General features: G+C 41.7%; 1 protein-coding gene across 4 annotated transcripts; it reads left to right on the top strand.

The window, feature by feature from the left end:
• The first annotated feature begins 26 nt into the window (after positions 1-26).
• On the top strand, positions 27-24110 carry MOSMO (modulator of smoothened). 4 transcript variants are annotated; one of them, XR_008205873.1, is made up of 5 exons: positions 27-220; positions 14627-14839; positions 17057-17561; positions 17722-17817; positions 22695-22797. XR_008205873.1 is itself a non-coding variant. In XM_052679419.1 (4 exons), exons 1-3 carry the CDS (start codon positions 115-117, stop codon positions 17766-17768), a joined length of 366 nt encoding a protein of 121 aa, XP_052535379.1. In that variant the 5' UTR covers positions 27-114; the 3' UTR covers positions 17769-17817; positions 22695-22797. The 4 variants fall into 4 exon arrangements, 2 of the variants coding, with proteins under 2 accessions (XP_052535379.1, XP_052535378.1); XR_008205872.1 differs by having other exon boundaries at positions 17057-17817; XM_052679419.1 differs by lacking the exon at positions 17057-17561.
• The last annotated feature ends 28 nt before the right edge of the window (positions 24111-24138 follow it).

The raw sequence follows: 24138 nt of genomic DNA, 5'->3' as shown, positions 1-24138 counted from the left end.
GCGCGGGGCCGTTCCTGGCGCCGCCGCCGAGGGGAGCGCGGGGCCCATGGAGCCGCGGCTGTGAGGCGCCCCCGGCCCGGGCCCGCGGCGGGAGCCGGGCGGCGGCCGGAGGAGATGGACAAACTGACCGTCATCTCAGGATGCCTCTTCCTGGCCGCGGACATCTTCGCCATCGCCAGCCTGGCCAACCCCGACTGGATCAACACCGGCGAGTCTGCGGGTGAGGAGGCGGGGGCCGCGGGCGGGCTGCGGTGCTGCGGTGCTGCGGGGCGGGGCCGGCTGCTGCCGAGGGCTTCCAGCCCAGAACCCGGCTCTACTTTCTCTAAAACAGGACGAGGCGCTCCACGCGCCGCGCTGATGCTGTCGGTAGGAGCGGCCGGTCGCCGCCTGTTGCTGAGGGCGGCAGGGGCGCGGGGCGGGCCGGTCCTGCGGGTCTCCGGAGCGGGGTGTGCTCTGAGCATCCGCGGAACGGAGCCGGAGGCTTCTGTCCTGTGTGCGAGCAGGGTGCTCTAAAACTTCCTGCTGCTGCCTCGCCTGATGCTCGGCTTCTGTAAGAGGACTGAGCTGTTCCAAGTGGAGTCGTCGTGTCCTTTGGTGGAGTATTGAAAGCCTCGGCAGACAGAGGCTGATGGCAGGGCGTTCCTGTGACCCGCTGTCTTTATCCGTATGGTTTGGCTGCGTTGTTTCTGTCAGTCCAGCCTGGAACCTGGCTGGTCCTGCTCGAGTCACTTCACCAAGCTCAGCGCTCAGCACTCCCCATAGGACGTCCCGTCCTCCCTTGTCTGTTGCGGTGATCTTCCTGCCTGTGGCCCTGAGGAGCAGGGCTTCTCTGCTCTTACATCCCCACAGCAGTGTGCTGCAGTGAGGAGCCCTTCTGCAGGCGCTGGCAGTGACATAAATTAATCCTTGTGATAAACACGTAGATGTGTCTGTCCCTAGATCTTACCCCGTGTGTCAGATGTTGGTTTCTCTCTGCCTGTCCAGCAAGGAGATAGTAAAATCTGTCTTGAAAAAATTGCTCATGGGGAACTAAGTGCAGACCGTTAATATCTGTTAAAGGAAAATGCTTAATGTCTGTTTATAATACAAAAACAGCTCCTTGATATAATGTGCATAGAAATCATGAATTCTCAGTTACTTGATGGGTGATTGCTTGACAACCACCTGCCATTCCTATCTTTTAGAGTTTTCAGGATTGCAGACAGGTTTTACCTGCAGTTAGGCTGGCAAACATGAAATCTGTATGGATTTTCTGCAGCACTTTTCAAATTGTGTTTTGACAGACCAGTGACTTATTTTATTGCCATCTTTTGAAGCCAAACAAATTGTTGGCTTTTAGAAATCATGAAGGAGAGGTGGCTATCATACCATGGCTTCCTTAATGGCTGTTTGGTAGATCTTTGTTGATGTGGGATTTGAATTACTCCTAAGATTTCTGGCTAGAAGCAATATAAATATGCATTTCCAGTGCCTAGAACTGCTGAAAGGAACCTTTTGCCCAAACTCAAAGGAAGTGCAAAGATGCCCATTCACTCATGGACTTCCTGTAGTAAGCACTGTGATACTGAATGATGAGGTGGCTGTTTGAGTGCCATTCAGTAGCCAGAGATGCTGTGGGGAAGTACAGCATAGGAGGAAACTGCTGTGAGGATGCTGCCCTGACTGTATCTTAGCCCCAGCTGCTAGCAAGCTGCAGGATCCCTTCAGCACACAGACCCAAGCCCTCCCAGCCGCACAGTAGGTCTTCTAAAGTGTCCTGCTCTCAGCTGGTGAAAGGAGCCGTTTCTTTGCGTAGCCTCTTTGTCCTTTGGTTCATCTGCTGTGGGAGTAATTCTAGGTGCTGCCTTACAAGTCAGCCTGGTACCAACGAGGAAGGGAGGGATCGTGTTTCCTCGCTTGGCTGCTGCCCTCAGTCCTGAAGGCACACGGAGCAGCCCAGCCTCAGTGCTGCAGCTGCTTGGGGACTGCGTAGAGCAGAGCTCTCAGCAGATGTGGGGACACAGCACTGCAGCAGCTCCATCACAGCCCTCTGCAGCCACTGAGACTGGAAACCGGGGCTTGGGTTTCAGGAGAAAGATCCGTTCTGGTCTAAATGCAAAGTAATGCATACATCATACTTCGTTGGTGCTGGTGGTTTTTTCTGCTAAATGCGATATCAAAGTAAATTGGGTGCTTTAATGTTGATTTTGTTTTGTTTTGCTTTTCCTGAAAAATGTAGATAGCTTTAAATGTTTCATTTAAAGGAGCTTATATTTTCAGGAGAACAGTATGGGGGAAGGGCTGATGTGTCTCCCAAGTTTTACTCTTATAAGCAGCTTTATAGTAAGTTGAAAACTGTTGGCTGTAAAAATTCCTCTCTAGCTCTGTAATTATGAGGGAAGGAGTGCCATGGAGGGCACTGAAGGTTTCAGATGCTTATAGACCCAGAGAGGAAATACACCTCCATGAAAGTGGATCTAAGTCTTTGTTTGGTGCTCTTCCTCTACGAATTTTTGCAAGAATCATTCCTTATTTTAGTTTCCGGTATTTTATACATCTTTGAGCTTATAAAGGAAAGTTGGAAAAGGAGATTTTTCTCTCACAGAGCTCTCAGTTGTACCTCTTGTATAACAGTGGTAAACGCCCATCTGGGAACCCTAGCATTCCTGTACTGACATCCTTTTATTCATAAACTAATATCCTGTGTGAGAAATAAGGGCATAAGTTGGCTTTAACGTAAGTCAGTGCCTATAATCTCACTCATTTCACTAGTAATGAATTTTGCTCCTGTATCTGTATGCTTCTGTAATGAACTTCAAAAGCTGATGGTGTGTCCCCTTTCTGTGTGGGATGGTCTATCATGGTTTTGATGTTTTGTATGTGAGAAAGGGGGTGACAGGTTATTAAGCAGCAGTGCTCAGTCCTTTTGTGGACAAGACACAACCAGCACCCACAGTTGAAACAAGATGTGGTACGTGTTTGGGGGGGGTTGGTGGTTTGGAATGCTTTTAGAGTGGGTCAAATAATTCAGCAGGAGATTTAATCAAATAATCCATCTCTTCAGCAAGCTACGCTATCAACTTGTTTTGTGTGCCTTAGTTATCCCTCTCTATGGAGCACTGGTGATTCCAACTTATAGTACAAAGCAGCTATTAAGTAAAATTGAATGTCAGAATTTAAGTATGGTGGACGCAAAGCAAGTGTTTGTTGCATCCTCTTATATTGATATGTGCATCGCAGTGAGACATAGGGTAAAATCTTATGGCTGCTATGTGTACACGCCACAAAGCAAGTTTGAGTGACATGAGCGCTTGCTAAAAAGTGATCTGCAAAGCCATTGTGAGCATCAGACGTGTTTAAAATCAGGTCCTTGGTTATCATGTCCCAGAACACGCTTTCTTTTGGCTGCCTTAGGTGGATGATGGGCAGAGGCAGTGCTCTGGCACGCTGCTGAGCAGGGCAACAAATCCCAAGGTCTTGGTGCCTCTGAGAATGCCAAGAGAAGAGCCACACAGAGCACATAACAATTAGTAAGGATTGGCAGAGTGTAGAAATCCACGTCCTGAATACTGCCTGTAAGCAGGGTGCCCCTGCTCTGAATGGCCCCAACATCCTCAGGATCTCCATCCATTCCCTTTGACAGTTACATGTCTTCCAGGCAGTGCCAACGTCTGACAGAGCAGAGCATGTGTGCTGTGTTGGAGCTCTGTCACTGACCAGGCCTTAAGGCACAAGAAAAGCGAGCAGTGAGGCATTGTTGTAATGAATTAACTTTGTGCTTGCTCAACTTTTAAACATATGGAACTATTTTATGTGTAGGAAGAATCTCATAAAAGAGTGCTGTGTTAGCCTGGTTACTTGAGCATGCTGGAGCAGGGGGGAGAGAACTGCCCGGTTTTGTCCAGAGGGGAACCGAGTTTTTTTGCATTTGCTTTTTACTGTACAACTGAATAATCTGTTAAGCAAATGTCTTGTTTTCTCTTTAGTGTGATTGTATACAGTTGTTAGTTTGTGTCTCCCCAAGTCCTGTTGAGTTACTCGATCTCTAATGAGTGTTGAAGAACTGGGTAAGAAATCCATAGTTTAAGGAGCACAGGTCTGGGAGCCAGTAACTGTGTTCTCCTTCCAACCCGAGCTCCTGGCGTGACTGAGGTTGGGTGCTGGAAAGTTGTCATGGCAGGGCTCTCAGTAGAACAGAGGTGCTATTCTTCATCGTGAGAAATTGGAAGCAAAGCTTCATTTTATTCATTTTAAACCTTGGTTTCCTATCATAGCTTTGCTTTGTTAAGCAGAGGATAAATTTAAGAGTAACTGGTACTGCATTTGTCTTTTTCTGGTAGCAGGTATTTTTGGTGGGGTACTTGAGTTTTACGTATTTAGAATAACTTTCTCTTCAAAGTGTTCATCTCACAGCCATGTGTACGGCTGCTGTAGAACTGGATTGCATTCAGTGGTGTGGGTGCAGGCCTTGGTCTGCCCTTTGCTTTCCTCCAAGGAGCACATCATTGTAAATCTGCCTTATAAATGGTACTAATTGTCATAAAGATGCATTGTTGAGGCTTTGGGAACTGTCTGTGTTCTGCTAATAACAGTAATGGTTTCTTTAAATCAACTTAGAGCTGCTTTCAGGCATGCTTACTACATTCATTGATGTGATATGACAGTGGGATTAACGGAAGTGTCACTTAAAATATGAATCTTAAAAGTAAGGCTGCAATGCTATGTACTGCAAATCAGGGATTTAAAACTGACATCTGAAAAATGGAATTGTGCTAATGACTGAGGCTTATTCAGAACAGTTGTTTTGCTTAGGTTCCAGCCAGCACTTAGATGCAAGCAGCATTATGTAAACTCAGTTTGTACTTTTGCCAAAGCAAAGATCAGTAGGTCAAACTCTTAAGCCTGACCTACTTTTTTTTTCATAGGTGGTACTTTTTTTAATAGGTACTTCACAAACTCAGCTGCTTCCTACATGCGTTTTTGTTAGTCTTGAAGCAAAGTAGAGAGAACTGACTTTCCTTGCCTGCTGCAATGTGGTGATTAGGATTTACATCGCATGTGGGAGTTCTTCAGCTAGTTGTGGTGTCCTCTTCCAGATGTTGCCCACGCCTGTGTATCTCAGAAAACGGTAACTGCAGTAATTCGTGGCTGAGGAGGAGCAGTGTGTAGAGGTTATGTGCTGCTTTTGAATCAAATGCAGATTGGTTTGTAGTGTGGTGAAACAAATACAATACTCTTGTACAGAGTAACACGGGAGAATGAGAAATTATCATAAATTCAGAGTTTATAAATCTATAAATTTTGAAATGAATGTATTGTAATGCTTTATTGTAAGCTGTTACAATTCACAGTGATGACATCTTTCCTAACGGGCAGAGCCGCCTTCTGGGGGCAATATGCAGGAACCACATTTGTGTGGTAGCTTTGCTGCAATCCCCTTCTGCGCTCCTCAGCTGCCCTTCTCAGTCTCACTTTTGCTCTCCAAGCTCTGACTGTTGGAATACGCACAGGTCTGAAAAGCTGGAGATATGGCCAAGAAGAGGATCTGTGCAGGGTATGTGCCTGTTTTAAGCAGAGGGGAAAACATGCTGGAGCGTTTGAGTGGCAAATGACATTTGCCAAATCCCCAGGAATTTGTATGGAATTAACAGCTGTAGATTAAATTCTTTCTGAGAGAGAAGCTCTTGGTTTCTTCCTACTTTATTGCATTTGATTTTTTACTTATGCGTTATCTTGTTTGTGTGCGCATTTTGTTTTGTTTTTTTCTTTAAATCTTGTCAATAGAATTGATTGCAAAAGTTTGGGCTCTCTTGGGTACCATAGGGCACGCAGTGTGGCTGTGCTGGTTGTCTGCAGGGTGAGCTGATAGGAGACGCTCACTGCACTGAAATGCTGGTTAGGGTTCCAAAGGTCTGCAGAGTGTGTAGATTCCAGTGCCTCTCTTGAAGCAAGACATGCTTAGTGTGTTCTGTCTGTGTCCTTGGGGTGAACTGACGTGCTCCCTGCTGGAGGTTTCACCAGCCTTCGTGGGAGCTGCTGCAGAAACAGCAGCACTCCATGCACAGTGCAGTCAGAACAGCTGGCTGCTACCCAGGAGCCTCGTGGTAGCTGCAGTTCTGGGCCATAATTTACAAAGCACTTTGAGGTCATTAAGGATGACAGTCTTCCAGGGTGTAATGTTTAATAATCCACTGTGTTTTATATATTTTTTTCAGCCGAATAGAATTTACGTTACATCTTGAACTTCCCCATGAGCAATTTTTGCATAGATATTGGGCACTCGCTAATAGGGCTGAGCTGCCTCTGAGTTATTCCCAATGGTTTAATAATCAAATGGCTGTTTGTGGGCACTGAAGTCAAGGATTTTACCTTTGTAGCACAGGGGAAAACGCTGCTGTGCCGAGCAGTGTGAGGAGCGCCGTGCAGGGCGAGATGTCACAGGGGTGAAGAAGGGGCTGCTTTTCCATATGTTGAATTCTGTTCTGAAACTGATTGTGTGCTTTAATTAACATGTTAATGATGTAGTTTTCTGCTGTAGAAAACTTCCACTTGTATGGGAAGAAGCTGTTTCAGTTTGTTTTTTAAACTCACGTGTGGCTCAACTTCTTGCAACAAGATTGTGCAGGAGACTTTCTGTCAGTGGAATGTTACTGGATCGCTTGGCGGCTGCAGAAAGCACCCTGAAGCTTACTGTGCGAAAAACATGAAATAAAAGGGTGAAATAGAGTAAAGGCTGGAAGCAGTTATTGCTGACAGAGGAAAATGATCCTTATTCCTTCAGAATTTCATTTGTTAGAATGTACAAACCTTTCGAGAGCTGGGCCAGAGCTCGGATTTTCTGCCTCCCCTTGAATGCCTCTATGATCAGGCCAGAGAAGTTGCTTCAGATTGCAAGCAGAAAGGTTGACAGATATTTCTTCAGATATTTCTTCTTTGTGAATGAAGAAAGCAGTAGAATGCTTTACTTGGTGTGATCTGGAGACTTTTGTTCTGATCCACCTGAATGTACATCTGTGAAGACCCAGACTCAAAAGGCTTGGTGAAATGGTACTTTGAGATACACAGAAGGAGTTCAAAACCAACAGCCCTGCTCTCCAGTTGTAGCCAACCTGAGAACAGGTCAGCGTGAGACACTGTGAGGAAAGTGATCCACTGAAAGGTGAAGACCTGGAATTTGTTGGTGCCAGCTGTGTCTGTACCACACAGCAGCCCCTGGTGCTGCCACTGCCAGCCATTGCGGCCACCTCACGGTGCTGGCCAGGGGTGGGGGGACGCATGGCCGTGTGTGGTTGTGCTGTGGGGAGCGGAATGCTGAGGAGAGCAGGCAGCACTGCGGGCTGTCGGGTGGAGGGTGGCTCTGTGGCTCTGTCTGAAGCCAAATATAACTTCATTAAAAACAGCAGCAACACAAGCCTGTTGGATGCTAAGTGGTAGAACAGCAGGAGGTGTCATAGTTTCTGGTATTCTACTAAATGCATGGCGTAAAACCGGTGAAGCTGATAGAAAAAATCCATTTAAATGTTGACAATGCCTTTGATCTTTCTTTTTTTAGGCACTGAATTTTGTCGTCTTTCAGTAGTCTTACTTTGATTGGGGAAAAAATGGAAATAGCCACAGATTTATTTTTGTTTATTTTTTAAAATTAAAGTCTTACACTTCCAGCGTATTTGTTTTAAAGCAGAACAAGTTCTCCCTGCCAGGCTCTTGCCATTTCAGCAACCAAAGCTTGTAGTGTTCGCTGGCGGTACTATTCTCTCACACAAACACTTATAGTGTAAGAAAAGCAACAAGCAGAAGGGTGCTGCTTACTATAGATCCTGTTTACCAACATTTAATTAATGCTGTCTTCTAAAGTTGGAAAGAACGCTGTCAGCGTGGGTGGATTTCTTGACAGTGATATGTGAGAACACAGAGCCTTTGTTATGTCCTCAGGAGAGTTGTTCCTGTGTTTTGGCCTGAGGATAACCCAGTGTTTGGTGGTTCATCTCTTTGAAACAGGCAATATGAATAAAGACCTTGCATTGAAGTCTTATATGCTGAAGTTCAGAAGTAAAATTGGTGCTTGTTGGTCCAAATATCTGCAATTTAAACATCATAGCTCCTAAATCCTAAAGATTGCCATCTGCAGCAGTATGCTTTTCCAGTACATGTCAGTCATAAGGGTTTTTTCCCAGTGTACTGCCCCTGATTTATTGACTTGTCTCTGGTGGTTGGAGGAGGCAGGAAGGGAGAACTCTTCTTTGTGGAGGGAGATTTGGTTTGAATTATGCATGGTACCAGTACTGAATTGAAAACTTCTGAGGCAATTGAGGCTCCACGAGCTGTTCAGCAACAAGGCAGGCCATTCTGCTAATATGTCTCGACCCTTTAAAAATTTTGAGATGAAATTTTTTCTGTTTAAAAGCCGGGAATAAACTTTGGATTTCTAAACAGCGTCAGAAATGGTACCTAGTCTGGACATTAGATTGTTAAACAGATTTCAACTAATAGGTTCATGACAGCTACCAAACAGTTTGAAGCGAGTGAAGCTACATATTAATGCCAGAATTAGTGTTTTTCTGTAAGAAAGTCACTGAGTTTTTGAAATAGAGGAACATAATTTACATTTCTAGTGCAAGAAGAATGGTGTGTTTCAAACTTGGTTTGAGGAGAGAATAGTCTGAGGGAATAAATGGAGTAGAAGAGAAGAGAAATAGCAGTTTATATAACATATCTTGCAGAACTGCTCTTGAAAATTGCACTCTGGATATAGCAAGGACTTTGCAAGTAAATTTCATTCTTCATTAAAAGTGATCTTTAAACATTGTAAAAAATACTTTTTAGATGTGTATTTTGAACCAACAAATATCTACTGGGCATATGAACTGACCGTGCTCCTGGTCAATTGGTCAGTCAGTACTGGTCTGCTTCAGGGTGAGAAGCTCCAAAACTTTTCCAGGATTACCATAGCTGTGAGATAAGCAAGAGAGAAAGTGTGTCAAAAATGTAAGATCTGGCATACAAAGGATGGGAGTGATAATTCATAACCCCTTTGTTTTGGACTCTGTGTGTGTATTTTGTGCCTTTGCAGTTAATCCTCCTTTACCCTTTTAAGCCTTTCTTTAAATCGTCCTCTAACATTCATAAATCTTATCTTAGTGAGTCAGAACCTGGTTACCTCAATCTGCTAACTGAGTGACATACTGGAACATCGCAGTAGAAGAATCAATCTGTCATGGCACATCCGAGTGCTGTACTTGCATGGCAACCTCAAAGATATTTTAGTGGTGTAACTGTGAAGTGACGTGTATTCAAACTATGCCCCAACCCTCAAAAAAAGTAAGTATTTATGTTGGGGTGGTAGCAGATATGGTATTCTTATGCTTGATTGGAAATTGATTCTACTTATCTTATATTTGACCCTCCTATGTACCTTTCATAGTTCTTTAGATACGATCCAGATATTGCTGTCCTACACTGAAGTGAAAATGTGAAGGAAAGTGTTACTTGACTTACAGTTACTTACATACATGCAGTTAACTACAGTTAATAATTTACGAAATGCTCAAAGATTACATTATTTGAGGCTGTAAATGTTCTAATGAGTCAGAAGTCTAAACTCTAGTTGACAACCAGCCGTCTCTTTTAAAAAAACTAATGTTCTGATCGTTTTTGGATTAACAAAATCTGAGCTCCACCTGTGGGCATCCTTCAGGGGAACCTCTCCTAGAGACCCCGTGATTTGGCTTGACTGTTGCATGCCTCTGAGAATTGAAGTTTTCCCCAGTGTTGTTAATCCTTCTTTCCTCATCAGTTCATACCAGAAACCACAAGCATCCCACAAAGGCATAGCTTTTTCCTCTAACCCTCTGCATTGCTTACATGCATCATGACTGCTCTTCTCATGAGAGAGGATGCAGAGCCTGAGTTCTCCCCACATTTATACTGGAGAAAGTAGCACTGACTGTATGCACCCTGGAGGGACCTCTGAGGCTGTGGTAGGGATGGATCAGCAGTGTCAGTTCTCTGGAGTAAGTCATTCCCTCTTCCTTCTTTGGATAATATATAACTTAAAACACTGATGCAGAGATTTAGTTTGCCATGACCAAATCACTGTATTCACTTTAGACTATGAAGCTTCCACTTGGATTCGGGAGCATGCTGCAGCTCTGCATAGACAGCTGCAGTCTGTTCCTGCTCTTAGATGGATCTGGACCTTTTTCCATTCAGGTTTATTAACTGTACAGATCAGAAACTTTCCAAAAATAACTTCCTTTCCTCCTGTCCTTATCTCTGTGTCCAAGTAAGTTGCAGGGAATGGCTTAGCTGAGCTGTCCTTATTTTACATGTCCTTCTCTGGCATGTGACTGTTACCTAACCAGCAGCTATGAATGTTTTAGTGTGCCCATATAGCACGGCTCGATGTACTGTGCTCATTACTAAATCATAAAACTGATCAGTGTCTTTGCAACGTTGGCAGTGCACTGTGCTTTTACCACATTAATTACTTCATATGCCACAGTGCACCACACCAGCACCCCTCCTGTGCCCACCAGGTCCTGCATGTTCCCACCATCAAATAGATGAGGGGTGAACATCTGCATAGCTGTTGCCGAGCTGCTGATTTCCAGCCATGGCATCACTGTGCCGTGTTAATAATTCAGAAGTGATGGAGAGCTGGAAGAGTGTAAAGTCTGCAGCACTCTTTGTTTCTGGGCAATGTTCACTACCTCCTGGTGGCTGTGCTGTTGCCACGGAAATGGCAGTGGGATGGCACGGCAGTGGGATGGCACAGCAGTGGGATGGCACGGCAGTGGGATGGCACGGCAGTGGGATGGCACGGCAGTGGGATGGCACAGCAGTGTGCTGGCATGGGGCTGCTGGGAGCAGCAGCACTTGTGTCCACGTGTGAAACACGGACTCACCTTCCTTCTATCTGGGGCCTTTTCCCTTTTCTCTCAACAGCTTTGTGAAACTTAATTGTTAAACAAATGATGCTCCCAAGTTCTAGAGTATGTGTTGAAGAGTTCTGTTGTTAGAGATTTTGTAAAAATACGCAGTGTCAGAAGGTGAATGCTGCTGGTGATCTGGAGGAGTGGGGGGAGGTCATGTAGGAATGCAATCATGAAATCTTTCACTGATACAAAGCAAAGGCTTGTTTATAGTCAGACGGTGGCTAGAGGAAGGTGGGCTGATCTGTTGGAAGTGCCCTGGTACTTTAGGGAATAGATGTACTGTGAAAGACTAAGGACTGCTTCATTGACCTGTTTTCCTCTATTTTGGGCAAGGCTGAACTGGTCTGCAGCACTTGCCAGCCTCCTGGTGCCACCCTCAGGCTGCAGGTGGGCTGCTGTGTGTACACAGCCATAGAGCATATCCATCCTTTTTTGCTGGTATTACCTATGCTGTTTGTTTTGTTGCTGTCTTAGGTGCTTAGATTCTCAGCAGTTACACTGCAATTACTCTGGAAGTAATGGCTAAAAGCTTTCCTCGTAGGAATAAGAGTGGAACTTGATGGCTGGCTTGAGATGAACGACTGGGCTGTTCTCCACCAGCTGAGTAAGTCTCTCTCTCCTTTCAGTGGCAGACCAGTTAAGGCTAACCAAGGTTTTCTGTACCACGTTAGATCATTCGCAACTGCCTGGCAACTATTCACATGCTTCCTTCAGAGCAGGACCGAATACCATGCAAACCCTCTTTTCTTTTGAATTCCTTGGCAAATAAATACACCTTTTCTACACCAAAGTTTTATTTATGGAACCAAACTGTGTGCCTACATAGGTATGAATCTGCCCAGCAGAGTAATTCCAGCTGGCTTGTAGGATGTTCTCTGTCACTCAGCACTGATCCATTTTGTACCCATTCTTCTTTTAGGATCTGCCTTCAACAGATGTTACTATGGGAGTAAGCTGTGAGGTTTAACTTGTTTTTGCCTCAGTTTTAGTACACAGATGTGGTATCCTGTATTATGAGCAGGAAACTTGAAATTCCTGAGCATATAATGAGGTTGTTTCTCCTCGCTGCCTCTACGGATCCTTTGGGAGTGCTTCAGAAGTCTTCTTTTGCCCTCTTGCCCCCCAGAAGTCTCCAGTCTCCAGGTTCAACACCTTGAATGTGGAGTGTATCTACTTCAAATCTGTAATCCGTGAAGCACACTTAAGAGTAAATACTGAGTATGTGTTAGCAAAGCTTAATGCTAGAGTATAAAGTTCAGCATTGGTCATCCAAAATAACACATGCTGCAATTTATTTGCCAGTGCTTTAAAAATCTGATTAAAAATACAGAGTGGAACAACACACTTGGGCAACGGGTGTGATATTTAGCAAACCGTAATGTAAGTAGCTTCTTGCAATTATGCTTGTGTCTTTGGAAGAGGTGCTAGCTGATACTGATAGACTGGAGCTTTAACCTGTTTGGTTGGTTCTTGAGGGGGTTGGGAATCAGCCCATGGAAGAGTAGGAGTGGACAGCAGAAAGATTTAATTCTTAAAAACGTTAGTTCCAAGTACAGTTATCTTCTGTTTTCTTTAGCTAAGGCACTACTGGGCTTAGCCTTGATCCCTTCTGAAACTGGCATGTTATGTGTGCTCTTTTTAATTGAAAAACATCTTCAGTACCGACTGCAAAGTGAGTCTGAAAGGGGAGTCCATTGTCCAATACAGCAGCAACTGGTAGTTGAAGGAAATGCACAAAATGGAATGGAGGCCAGCACGCTGGTACTTCACAGAGTTGCTTTTGTCAAAGTTAAGGTGCTTTCAGTACATCTGAATTCAGGAAGCATCTATTGGTAGAGTTATACAGTTTTTACATTTTTAGAAGTCATTCTTTATTTTACAACTCAGTTTAGACTGAACTACTATTAGGAAAATTGTTAAATCTCAGTCTTGCAGAGTGATTGCAGTTAATTTCCTGTTCTGTGATAGTGCAGTGAACAGCCTCGTTATCCCCAAGCTACTTAGTGTTTCATATAAGGTTCTGCTGTGTGTGTGTTTTGAGGACACTGACTTTTAAAGACATGTGCACGTCTCCCCTCTGGCCTGGCAGCTTGTTTAAAATGAAAACATAGCAGACTATGAGAAAGCAACTGAGAAGCAGTTCATGTAAAACTGTACTGTGCAGGTATGTGAACGGGGTGAGAGTGCTTGGGTGACTCTGGCTGAGCTCTGTGTAATCCTGGTGCACAGCCATGGTTCAGCTGCTTCAGATGCAGTTGAAAATGCCAATTTTGTAGTTTAATAATTGTGGGTTTTGGAAGTGACTCATTTTTTAAGGACTTTAACTTCTAAGTAAAAATTAATCTCCAAATCTTTCAGCTGATGAATATGTAATTAAGATGATACATTTGAATAGGACTGTAGCCTAGAGGTTACAGGAATGCTTCAGAAGAATTGAATCAGTAATGCTTTTGTTCTTCTCATCCTCTGGGAGCGTACCACAGGCTCTAACTAATGCAACATGGTGTTCGTTCTTTTGACTGTTAGCTTGCTTCTTTCTGGAAAGGAGTTGCCTCTTCATTATAAGCAGATCAACTACAGACAGTTTTTACTTACCAAAATTTGTGGAGGAAGATGACTCTAATACTTTCCACTGTTGACTTTGACTTCTAATTTAGATAAAGGACAATTGTGATTATTTAAGGAAAGAGCTCAGAAGAAGAGACACATTTGAAAAATATAGGACTTAAGAAGAGACACTGGAAGAAATGGATTTTGACCTTAAATATTAATATTGAGGTAAAATTTTCAAGATAAAGAAAATTTCGCTATTAAATTCCATTAAACGCTGCTTTGTGCATGAGTCTCTAAAGTACTGAAATAGATTTTTAAATCAGAACTATTTGGAAAATACCTCATTTTGTGTCACGGAGTTCTGTGTGTTGTGATATATCCTATGCTCAGCCCTCCAGTTGCATTCCATTTTGCTATTTCAAGAGTCAAATACATCTTACGTTATTTTTGTTTTCTTGGCAGAATTGTCAATACAGTATGGTTCCTTTACCAGTCTTGGTCTGTTCTTAGGATCTTTTTCAATCAGTAGTATAGATATCCCAGTTGTTGAGTGTAGTAACCCATGTTATTTGTCAAAATAATTGTCCTAAGCCTCTTGAGTAGAGAGGCTCTTAAACACTTACTGTCAAGAAGTATGGTTGTTGCTTTTTTTTTTTTTAATATTCTTAAAATCTTAGTGTGAACTAAATGCAGATCCCACTGTAAGACCTAGAAGTTTAGAGCTGTCTTTATGGATAAGGGGAAAAGGCATTAGGCAATTAAGGACACTTCAGGGGGCTGCATCCTGTTTGGTTACATTATGAAACTTTCTTACCTTGTGAAGATGAGGGAGCGGTGCTCTCTACAACTCCACCGCCACTTCAGCTTGCAGTGGCAGGATTCACAGGAGTGCTTTATTGCTTTGATGAGAGCTTGACTGCCACTCAAGAACAGATATAGCCTGTAGCTATCTCACTGCATTTATGCAAGTGTTTGATGAAAGAATATGAAGATAGATGCTTTAAACATGTCCCTTCTATCCTCTGTCTTTGACAGGCTTATTAAGGCTCATCAAAGAAAGAATCCCTTATTTTAGAACAAACCTGAGATGCAGTTTGCAATTGAGCGCCCCTCAGAGAGGATTTTGAAAGTTTACGTGCCTCTCTGCTGTGTATTTTCAGGTGCTCTCACAGTTGGCCTTGTGCGACAGTGTCAAACCATCCATGGACGTGACAGGACCTGTATTCCTCCACGGCTGCCTCCTGAGTGGGTCACTACGTTATTTTTCATCATAATGGGAATCATTTCACTAACTGTCACATGTGGTTTGCTGGTGGCTTCCCACTGGCGAAGAGAAGCTACTAAATATGCCCGCTGGATAGCTTTCACTGGAAGTAAGTGACCTCAACTGCACAGTTGACCTGTACACAGGATAAACTGGTGGAGTCCGAAATAACACGTGATGCTGTCAGGGAGCAGTTCTTAGGGCTCCTTTACAAAATACTCTTTCTCTTCAAATACTGCATCTGAGAGGAAAAGGAAATTATTCAAAAACTGAGAGATTGATATCTTAAGTGACTGATAATTGAGAGGGATTGATAGCATGTGAGTCCAAGGTGAGAGAAAGGAGGGCCTTGTATGCCCTGACCCCTTTGCCTTCCTTGAGGAGTGCCATTTGCTGACCTGTGAAAATGAGCAGAGATAGCAAGAGGTCAGTCCCGGATAATTCTTCCTTCCCTACGCCCCTCTATCCAGCACTTTGAGCCAAATGGGATGACTGGGAATTCCCCTGTGTAGTTGATGCATCTGAGACTCACTGCAGTCTGAAGTCCATCCCCACTTCAGGTGTTGCTGCTGAATACCTTTCAACGTTGACACTGGTTCAGTCCTGCTTGATGCTCACAACGGGTGTTTTATTCACAGTATCTGCATCCTAATTGGCTGTGGGGGAGGACTGCCCACTGCAGAGCACCTGCTGTGCTTCACAGCACTGAGGCTTGCTTCCCTTAAGTGTCCTGCAGCAGCTCTTCAGCACAGGGAATAGCACTAATGTTTTTCTGCCTCCCTTCATTGTGTGCTGCATGAACGCCAGCATAATTCCTCACAGCAAAGACTGAGCCTCCTCCAGCAGCCCTGTGTTTCTACACAGGGAAATGCTGTGCCTACTTCAGTGCGAAAGAAAAACAGTTAACCCGCAAGTAAGGGAATAGCTCTCAAACTTCTTTTTCCTTAATGTGCATTCCAGGCTTATGCCAGCTGTAAAATGGTGCTTTAATGGTGGTGATGATGGCATGAAAAAATTCAAAATCTGGCTGCTTTTAAGTTGACATATGACAACAGTGTACACACTAACTAGAAAATGCAAGCTTGTGGTTTATACAAACATAAGTAAGGTTTAATGGAAGTCTGCGGCATCTAATGACATCTAATATAAATGAATTTAAGGTTGTTTGGAAAAGGGAATGATGTGTTAACAACAACAAAAAAATGCAGCAAACAAAAAAAATGCCCTGAGCTTCAGCAGAGACACTTTGCTGAGGACTTGTACAATCAAAGCTGTCTTTCTGACAACTTTTCTATGCAGCATGTTAAACTGTCAGTGCAGCAATTGCAGAGAAAGGAACTATTGGAGTGCTTATCCATTGTGGTTGGCTTTTATTCATTTTCCAATGAATGGCTAAAATAGACATACGTATTGTTGAATGTCCCGTGCCAGCTTTTCTAGTTGCCATTGTCTATTAATACATATTTCTAATGTACACAGGTTTAAATTCGAAATGCTATATCAGATTAAGACACTTGCAGTGAGGAGATCTCAGAGCTATTCAGTTCTCAAGTATTTGGTTATTCAAGTATTTGGTTGTTTGTGGGTTACTGAGGTTTTTTGAGTACTATAAAGTATTTATTTATTGAGGTTTTTTTTCCCCACAGTTCACAGCTTGCATTTTGATTTTTACATATTCTTTAAAATATTTCCAATAATCAAATCCTTGCATCTCTAATTTTCTACAACTTTGATGCTTACTTCAGATAAAAATTCTGATACCTTAAAGCTTGTTGTTTTGTTGTTTTTTTTTTTCCCCTCTGTGGATTCCTTTGGGCTTGCAGTAGGGTCACTATTAGAAGCCTTAACTGTAGAAGGATACTGCTATGTTTCAGCACTTACCTTTGTTATGAGATATTTAAAATGAAGCACATCAATTTGTCCTCTTGCAACTCAGAATTATTTGTAATTCTATTAAGATACGTTTGCTGTGTTGCTGAAATTTACCAGCGGATATTTATCTCCAATACATATGACTCTATGAACTCTGTATTAACAATGATGATGGGAAATTTTATTTCTTAACTCATTTATAAGAAAAGAAGTGAATGGAAGGCAGAGTTATTTATTCTTCAGGAAGCCAATATAAAGAAATTTTGTGGTTCATTGTATGGCAACACAGATGAGTATTCTATTTGTAGATTGATATTAGCATGCATGCAAACGTGTGGCATTAACTACCATGAACCTTCCTGTGAAGTGGCAGAGTGCTCTATTATGAAAACGTGGGTAATTCATTAGAACAGAGTAGGGAAAACTTCATAATTGTATTACATTTCTTCTGCAGGTGATTTCAAGACTGAACAGCCCAGTACAGGCGGCTAGCAGATACTCTCCTCGCAGAACTTTCAGAACATGACATAGGATGTGCTGTCCTAAGTGGCAGTGAAGTCTGCTGGGATTGCTAAAGGCATCTCTGGGACTGGCAGCTCTGTTCTCTTCAAATGCAAGGGGGGTCTAGATGAAGTCATCTAACGACAAAGGAATCTCTTGCTCAGCCCTTTCCTTGCAACTCTGCCAGCAGCAAGGAGAGCCAGGCAGGAGGTCATTCTTGCCTTGCTTGTGCTGGAATTTGACCCCAATGGGTTAAGTCAGTTTGTTGCAGATCCCCTCTAGCTACCTTCTGTCCAAGGTGGTGAAATGCAGTCCAGAGAAGTTATGAGAAAGTCTCGTTCTTATCCATAGGTGATATCTGAAATACCTCTGTTTTTGAGGAAGAAGATGAAGACCTCCCTTGCAGAAGAGAAAGGTCTTGGAAGAGCAGCTCCATGTAGCTGGTTTAACAATATAATGTAGGGAAAAAGAACTTCCTGATTCTTTTGTCTTGATTTTTATGATAATCATATGAAAGACTCTTAAGGAACTATTTGATGTTTTCCTCAATTGATAGAATTCTGTAGAGTAAATTGGTGCAAACATCTTCAGCACTTCATTCCTTTGCTCACTTTACAGAGCACAGTATGATAATTCAGGGAAGAAGAGTCCAGGTCATAAACTAGTGCTGATTGCTTGGCATGCCTATACCAACACCTTCAAAGAGAAGCAAAGGTAGGATAGTGTTTTTCTGCTACAACTAAAAGATTAAGATAGTATTAGATTGATTTTAGATATTGTTTTGGATTGTGATGACTTAATATTCAGGCTGTTGGTTTCAGCTTCTATTGCAGTCTATTTTCACTTCAATATTTTACCCAGGTTATGTCTGTAGATGGGATCTATAGGTCCCTGAATGAGCCTTCACCCGTATCGCTCTGTCCTCAGCAGGTTTTGTTGGCACTACTGATGGCAGCAGAGAAAGCTGCTTGCTTTTCTTTTTGTTTCTAGCAAAGATCACAAAGGAGTAGCTCTCCTGAAGTAAGAATCAGAAACTTTTTATCTCAGCAATGAAACTGTTCTCCTCTATTTCTAAATCATATTGAGATTTAAGCTAACTGCATTATGTACTTTTTTTAGTGGAAATCTTGCTTGTAATAATGTCGTCTTCGATGATGCTTTTCAACAGTGCACTTTCTAAATATGAGTTATTGCTGAGTGGTCTTCTCTATCTTGGTTAGCTAACGGGCACACAAAGGACAATTTTACTGTCATACATGCTCTTTTCTGTTTACACTTTGCAAGGGATGCACCTGAGAGTATTTACTAGCATTGTATTTGCATCTTTCCTCAGCCATTGATTGTTTTACTACACAGAAACTTGTCTGTTTTGGCTTCCATGCAAACTAGCTTTGTAGGTGGGAGGGAGCTTTCAGTCTTTCAGGCCATGCTGCACGAATGATAAAAGTCTTCCTTACGGGAAATGCAAAAAGTTTCATATTCTTCTTGTAGAGTTATTCAAGACTCACAGTATTCCTAACTGATGTGATAGGTATTGTGACCCCGGGTGTAGATGCAGTCAAAACTATCATGAGCCCCGTTAACGTAGTGTCAGATTCACACACTGTAATGAAGTATGGATTCCATCTTGGTGTTCATTTCCGTGCTGCCCAGGTCTTTGTGTGCATCTTCAGTAAGAGGCATTGTAAACTTGTAGCTGTGCCTCGCCTGTTGATGGCAGCCAAAAATCTATCAGCTCTTCATTGCATGGTATTGTTTACTTGTTGCTCAGCCAACTGTCTGTTGCCATCCCAACTCTGTACTGCTTTGTCACTGGTTATGCCCATGATATGGTGGCATAGATTGGTAGCAGGAAAGTAACCTGGATTTGGTACTGTTTTGGTACATGCATCTCTGAACCATACTTCTTTTTTTTTTTTTACTACGCTTTATCTGGGTTCATAGAAGTTATTGCCACTGAATGCTCAAAACAATTTTGAGCTTAAGAATTAAAGGATCTAGACCTCTTCTGACAGCCACTGGAAGTAGCCAAAAAATGGTTGTGTTCTGTTACTGAATACTTTTGTTAATAGAAATTGTAATGGTTGTCTTTTCTGCAGTTTTTCCCTGAAATTGTAAGAACAGACTTTTAAGGGAGAAGTTCTTTAGGGTTGCTGGATGGAAATCCACTGAGTTTATACTACCAGATATGAACAGATATTTTCAGCTTGTATAAGAAATTTCTACCCTCTAGGCAACAATTCTTCTTCTTAAAGAATACACACTGAGTTAACTGAGTGCTTCCTCTCTTAGATTTTCTCATTAGTTTCGGTGTTGTTGTTTTAGTACATTTATCATGTGGTCTTTTCTTACTATCATCTCAAAAAATTGCCATAATTTGGCTTCCTAGTCTGACAAAGAACTTGATGAAAACTGTTTTTCATTTGCTATTTCAGTAGATTAAAAATTCAGACCACACTGAGTAGAATTGCTCGGAAGCCTTCATAGCACTATTGTTAGTTAGAAGAAAAAAGGTCTCTGGTTACTTCTGAAATGTGGATGTGAATCAGCATTATTCACACTGCCTGCATTTCCAGAATTTATTTATTTTGCTCTTGTGAGCTGAGGGAGAGTTGAGGTATCTGCGTGCTTCTGTCCTCAGGCAGAAATGCAATGAGTCACTGGGCATGTGCTCTCCATGGCAATAGAGTGCCACCAGCAGCTCTCAGACCTGCAGCACTGCTGGGTTTGTGTATGTACAACATGCCTCAAAGAGCAATTGCTTAGTAAAGAGAGATAAAGATCTATTCTTCAGCCTTATCCATGCGGCCGTCAGAACTTTTCCGCTCGTATGGTTCTTGAATGTGATAAGGGAGATGTGAGCTTAAAAGTGCACGTGGTGGTTTCAGCATCCTCAAGCTATTTCCAACATTCTCACTGCTGTTAAAATGTAACAGCAATTCTGTAAATAACTGGAAGGTTCTTCAGGGGCAAACTGGATGTAGTAGGAAATGCTGACTTATGGTAATGTCAATCATCCTCAGAGCCTTGTTTAAACTGTTACTAATTATGTGTTGCATTAATAAGTACTTGTTGTCAACCACTGTTTTCTGGACCACTGCAGTGGAGAGCTCTTCTGCACTTAAACTGATCTCCTCAAAAAATACATACCTGGGCTTCCTCTCCTCAGCTGCACAGCCTGCTGGTTGAGATACAGCTTTAAAAGGGGAAATATTCTTTAAGGATTTGATTGTGTAGAGTGGGATTCTGTGGATCCATAACCATATATTTAAAAGCTTTAGGATGAAATAATATTTGATATGTGGTTTCTGGTTCTTTGGTTGTTTTGTAGCCTAATGTGATAGCACTGAGCAAGAGTTTAGTAACTGCAGCTGCCAGATTCGCTCGTGCCCTTTTTTATCCTTAATCTGCTGCTGTAGTTTTATTAAAAGCAAGACACAAGCTCCCTCTAGTGGAACGATTGATGTACTTAGTTATTTTGATTTTTATTTATTTATTCCCAACTAAGTATTTTAGTATAAGCAGAGAGGCTGATTCTCATATTAGCAGCATTTGATTCAAGATGCGTGTAAGCTGTTTCATGCGTTCAGGAATGCAAAGAACAGCTGATGGTTGGATGTGCATTATGTGATCAAACCATCCTGTTTTGTTTGTGCAAATCCTGCGTAGGCATTTCTTGAATTCAGCTCCATCATGTTCATAACTAGTCTCTGCCACAGAACATGACTGTTCTTCCATGAAGCTGAGACCTGTACTACGTGAATCACAATGTTTTGAGCATTAAGATATAAAATATGTGATAAACATTTCATCTTGTATATAAACGTGGAGTTCATTAAAAAAAATCTTTTAGTACTGCCATGTAACACTGGAAAAACCAGAGCATTAGCCAGAAGAAGAGTAGTGAAATTGCGTTCCAAAATATTGAAGCTGCTCTACGCCATCATATCCTCAGCTGGAAAGAGTAGAGACTGCCTTGGTAAGAGTAAGCGAGCTGCTGAATTTGCTTACGGTACCTTTGGAAATGAAAGCATTGCTGACTTGTACAGGAACCAGCAGTTAAGATGCTAGCTGTTACTACTGCCATGGTAGGGGTTGTTTGGGTTGGTTTGGTTTTGTGTTGTTTTTTGCTGTTGCTTAAGTACAGTTCCTATATTTCTTACTAACTAAGAAAAAGCAGCAATCTGCATTTAGAAGACTGAATAAATCAGTATGTAGTACGCTACAGGCAGAGGCGTTGTCGTTTGGCTTGAATTTTCTGAATTTTGTTTTCTCATTTTATATATACACTTGGAGGACTGGGAGATGGTGATGTCACTGTGCTTCATATTAGGAGATGATTGTGTGAATATTTATAGAGTTGGTGGAAGAACAGAACAGGTTCAGTGCCTGTGTCCCTCTGATATAAAATAAGGATGTTCCACTCACAGTAAATAGTATTTGAAAGAAAGTTGAAATACATAGAAGTGAAATAAGAGTAAGGCACTAATTGCTGACTTATCTAGTAATAAAATTCTATGTTCTAATACTGATGGAAGAAAAAGAAAGGATGGGGAAAAGACAGTATCTATGCTATAGTATTGAATACGCACTCAAGCCAACTTAAAAGATAATCTTTTTTTATTGTGAGAAATCTCTTGCCTCTTAGAGATGCTATAAATATATTTGGAGGCCATTCTTTTGCTAGAGACACTACAGATCTGTACCTTGCTGTGTTCCCACTAAATAAGGTTACTGATCCAGAGCTATCTACAGGAGCATTGGTGTTCTCATCTGGGAAAGATTACAGCACTGCATTTTCTGTACTGAGGAATGCTGGCCACTATTAACATCTGAAGGGCTGTGAAATGTATAATGTAATTCCAGTGAATGGCTTTAGTAGGGATTCTGTGGTTGTTTGTTGGTGGGGTGTTTTTTGCATATTCACACAGGGTCAGTTGTATGTGAACCACATACCTGAGTTTAACTACTCAAATGAAATCAGTCCCATTGCTTGGTTCTCTTAAGTTCACGAAATTTGAACTTTGAATGTTTTTCACTAAGAATCTTAGATTAAATTGAATCAGAAAACTTTCTTTGAACTCCAATGGAAGATCTTAAGGAGATTTTGTTACTTAAGAAATAATCATGAATTTAGGAAACTGATGTATTTTAATGAAAGAAACCATAGTAACAGTCTCTGCAAAACTTCTACAGGAAAAGAGTTTGTGCAAAAGGGGAGAGGATGACTACAATTGGTAGAAGACAACTTTGATAATAAAAAGGGAATTTGAATGTTAGTTTGATATGGGGGGAAATAACTGTCTAAAATAACTGGAGAAGTAACTGACTGCATTCATGGATAGTGATAGAAGTATATCTGCCAAACTTTTATTATGTAAAAACACTTTATGAGCCGGTCAGCAGAGCTGAAATATCAAAATAGTATTTGTGGGATCTTCTAAAGTGTTATCAGTCATTTAAAGCCAGTTAGTGATAGTGGGAATATCTCAGCTTTTCAGTTTGCTTTGCTTTTCTGTACTGCTCTATGAACTGGAAAATATTTTGATTCTAACACAGTTGTTTTGGTTTTTTTTCTCTTTTCTTTGCAGTGATTCTATTCTGTATGGCAGCCCTAATATTTCCAATAGGATTTTACATCAATGAAGTCGGAGGTCAACCATATAAATTACCCAATAACACAGTGGTTGGGTCTTCGTATGTACTGTTTGTCTTATCCATTTTCTTTACAATAGTTGGACTTCTATTTGCTGGCAAAGTTTGTTTACCTGGCTGATGAATGTGGAACTGCGGGACTTTGTTTTGGAAAAGAGCAAGACATCAGAATTGCATTCTCAGGAGGATGCCTAGATGTGACTATCAAACACTCACTGAAAAGAGGAATGCTTTGACTTTTTTTCACTATGCACTTTGGATTAATAAAAAGGAGAGCCTTTCCCATAACCAAATACAGACAACGCTGACTAATCTCCTGAGCATATGTAATGCAGTCAGGTCTGCACTGTGATAGGAACTAGTGAAGAATGCTTTACACTGAGAAGCATAATTCCCCACGTTACTGTACTGTTCTAGTTTTTAATGTCTAATGATTTGGAAGTCAAAGTATTTATGAACTTTGTGGTAGACCAGAGGGTTGCAGAGAAATGCAAGCGAGGCTGGCCTCGCTGTGTAGGAGATTAGTATTTTACATCCTCTGTCTCATGAGCAAAGCCTTTGGCACCAGTATGGATCAGTCTTTCGTTGCTGCACCAAGAAGCCAATAGAGCAAACGTTCTCCAAAATGTACGTACCATCCAGAAGACATACATCCCCTCCTCCCCCACAAGCTGTAGAAAAACACTAAAGAACATTTTAGAGGGGGATTTCTTCCTTATATTTATATAAATATATATATAAATATATATATATTTTGCTGATGCAGTATACAGTGTGTGTGTATGTGTGCGTGTGTATATACACATATATGTATATATTTGTATATACACACAAATGGTTCCTGGAAGAGAACTCAGAACGCTTTGCTAGCAAAACACTGTGGTGTGCAAAACTAGAACTCAATATAAAAAGAAGCCATTTCTCTGAAGGCCACATAGCTGAGAGTCTTCAGTTTACCTCATTCTTTGTAGCAGCCCTTGATTTTAACAGTTTTTGTATTAGGTACAAATGATCCCATGCCTTTTTAGGTGCAATTTTAAGTTAAGCTAAAATTCTTTTTATGGTAATTTATTTGTATATGAGGGTGGAAGGTGAGATCATGTCATACCTTAAAGTTAAAATTCTAATTTTGGGAAACTGACACTATTTAAATTATTAGCAACTGTTGTACAGGTAGTCTCTTTTTCTACTGCATTGTTATATTAACAGTCATTTGTGTTCAAACATAACTGTTTACTATGATGAGCATTTCTCTAGCACAGGTAAAATGTAATGTTTAAAGTAATGCAAACACTATTTCACTGCAAAGATGGATGGATTTATTCACCTTTACAAAAAGAAAAAAAAAGCAATATCACTGTATAAACAGCATATGCCTCA

This window comes from Tympanuchus pallidicinctus, unplaced genomic scaffold, assembly GCF_026119805.1.
Source record: "Tympanuchus pallidicinctus isolate F22 unplaced genomic scaffold, pur_lepc_1.0 scaffold18, whole genome shotgun sequence".
Taxonomy (NCBI): Eukaryota; Metazoa; Chordata; class Aves; order Galliformes; family Phasianidae; genus Tympanuchus; species Tympanuchus pallidicinctus.
This window is presented reverse-complemented; position numbering and strand designations above follow the sequence as displayed.

Coding starts and splice junctions, on each gene's coding strand:
- MOSMO (XM_052679418.1), top strand. CDS start 115: ATGGACAAACTGACCGTCATCTCAGGATGCCTCTTCCTGGCCGCGGAC. Junction 221..14,626: donor CAACACCGGCGAGTCTGCGG/GTGAGGAGGCGG, acceptor GTGTATTTTCAG/GTGCTCTCACAGTTGGCCTT. Junction 14,840..22,694: donor CTGGATAGCTTTCACTGGAA/GTAAGTGACCTC, acceptor TTTTCTTTGCAG/TGATTCTATTCTGTATGGCA.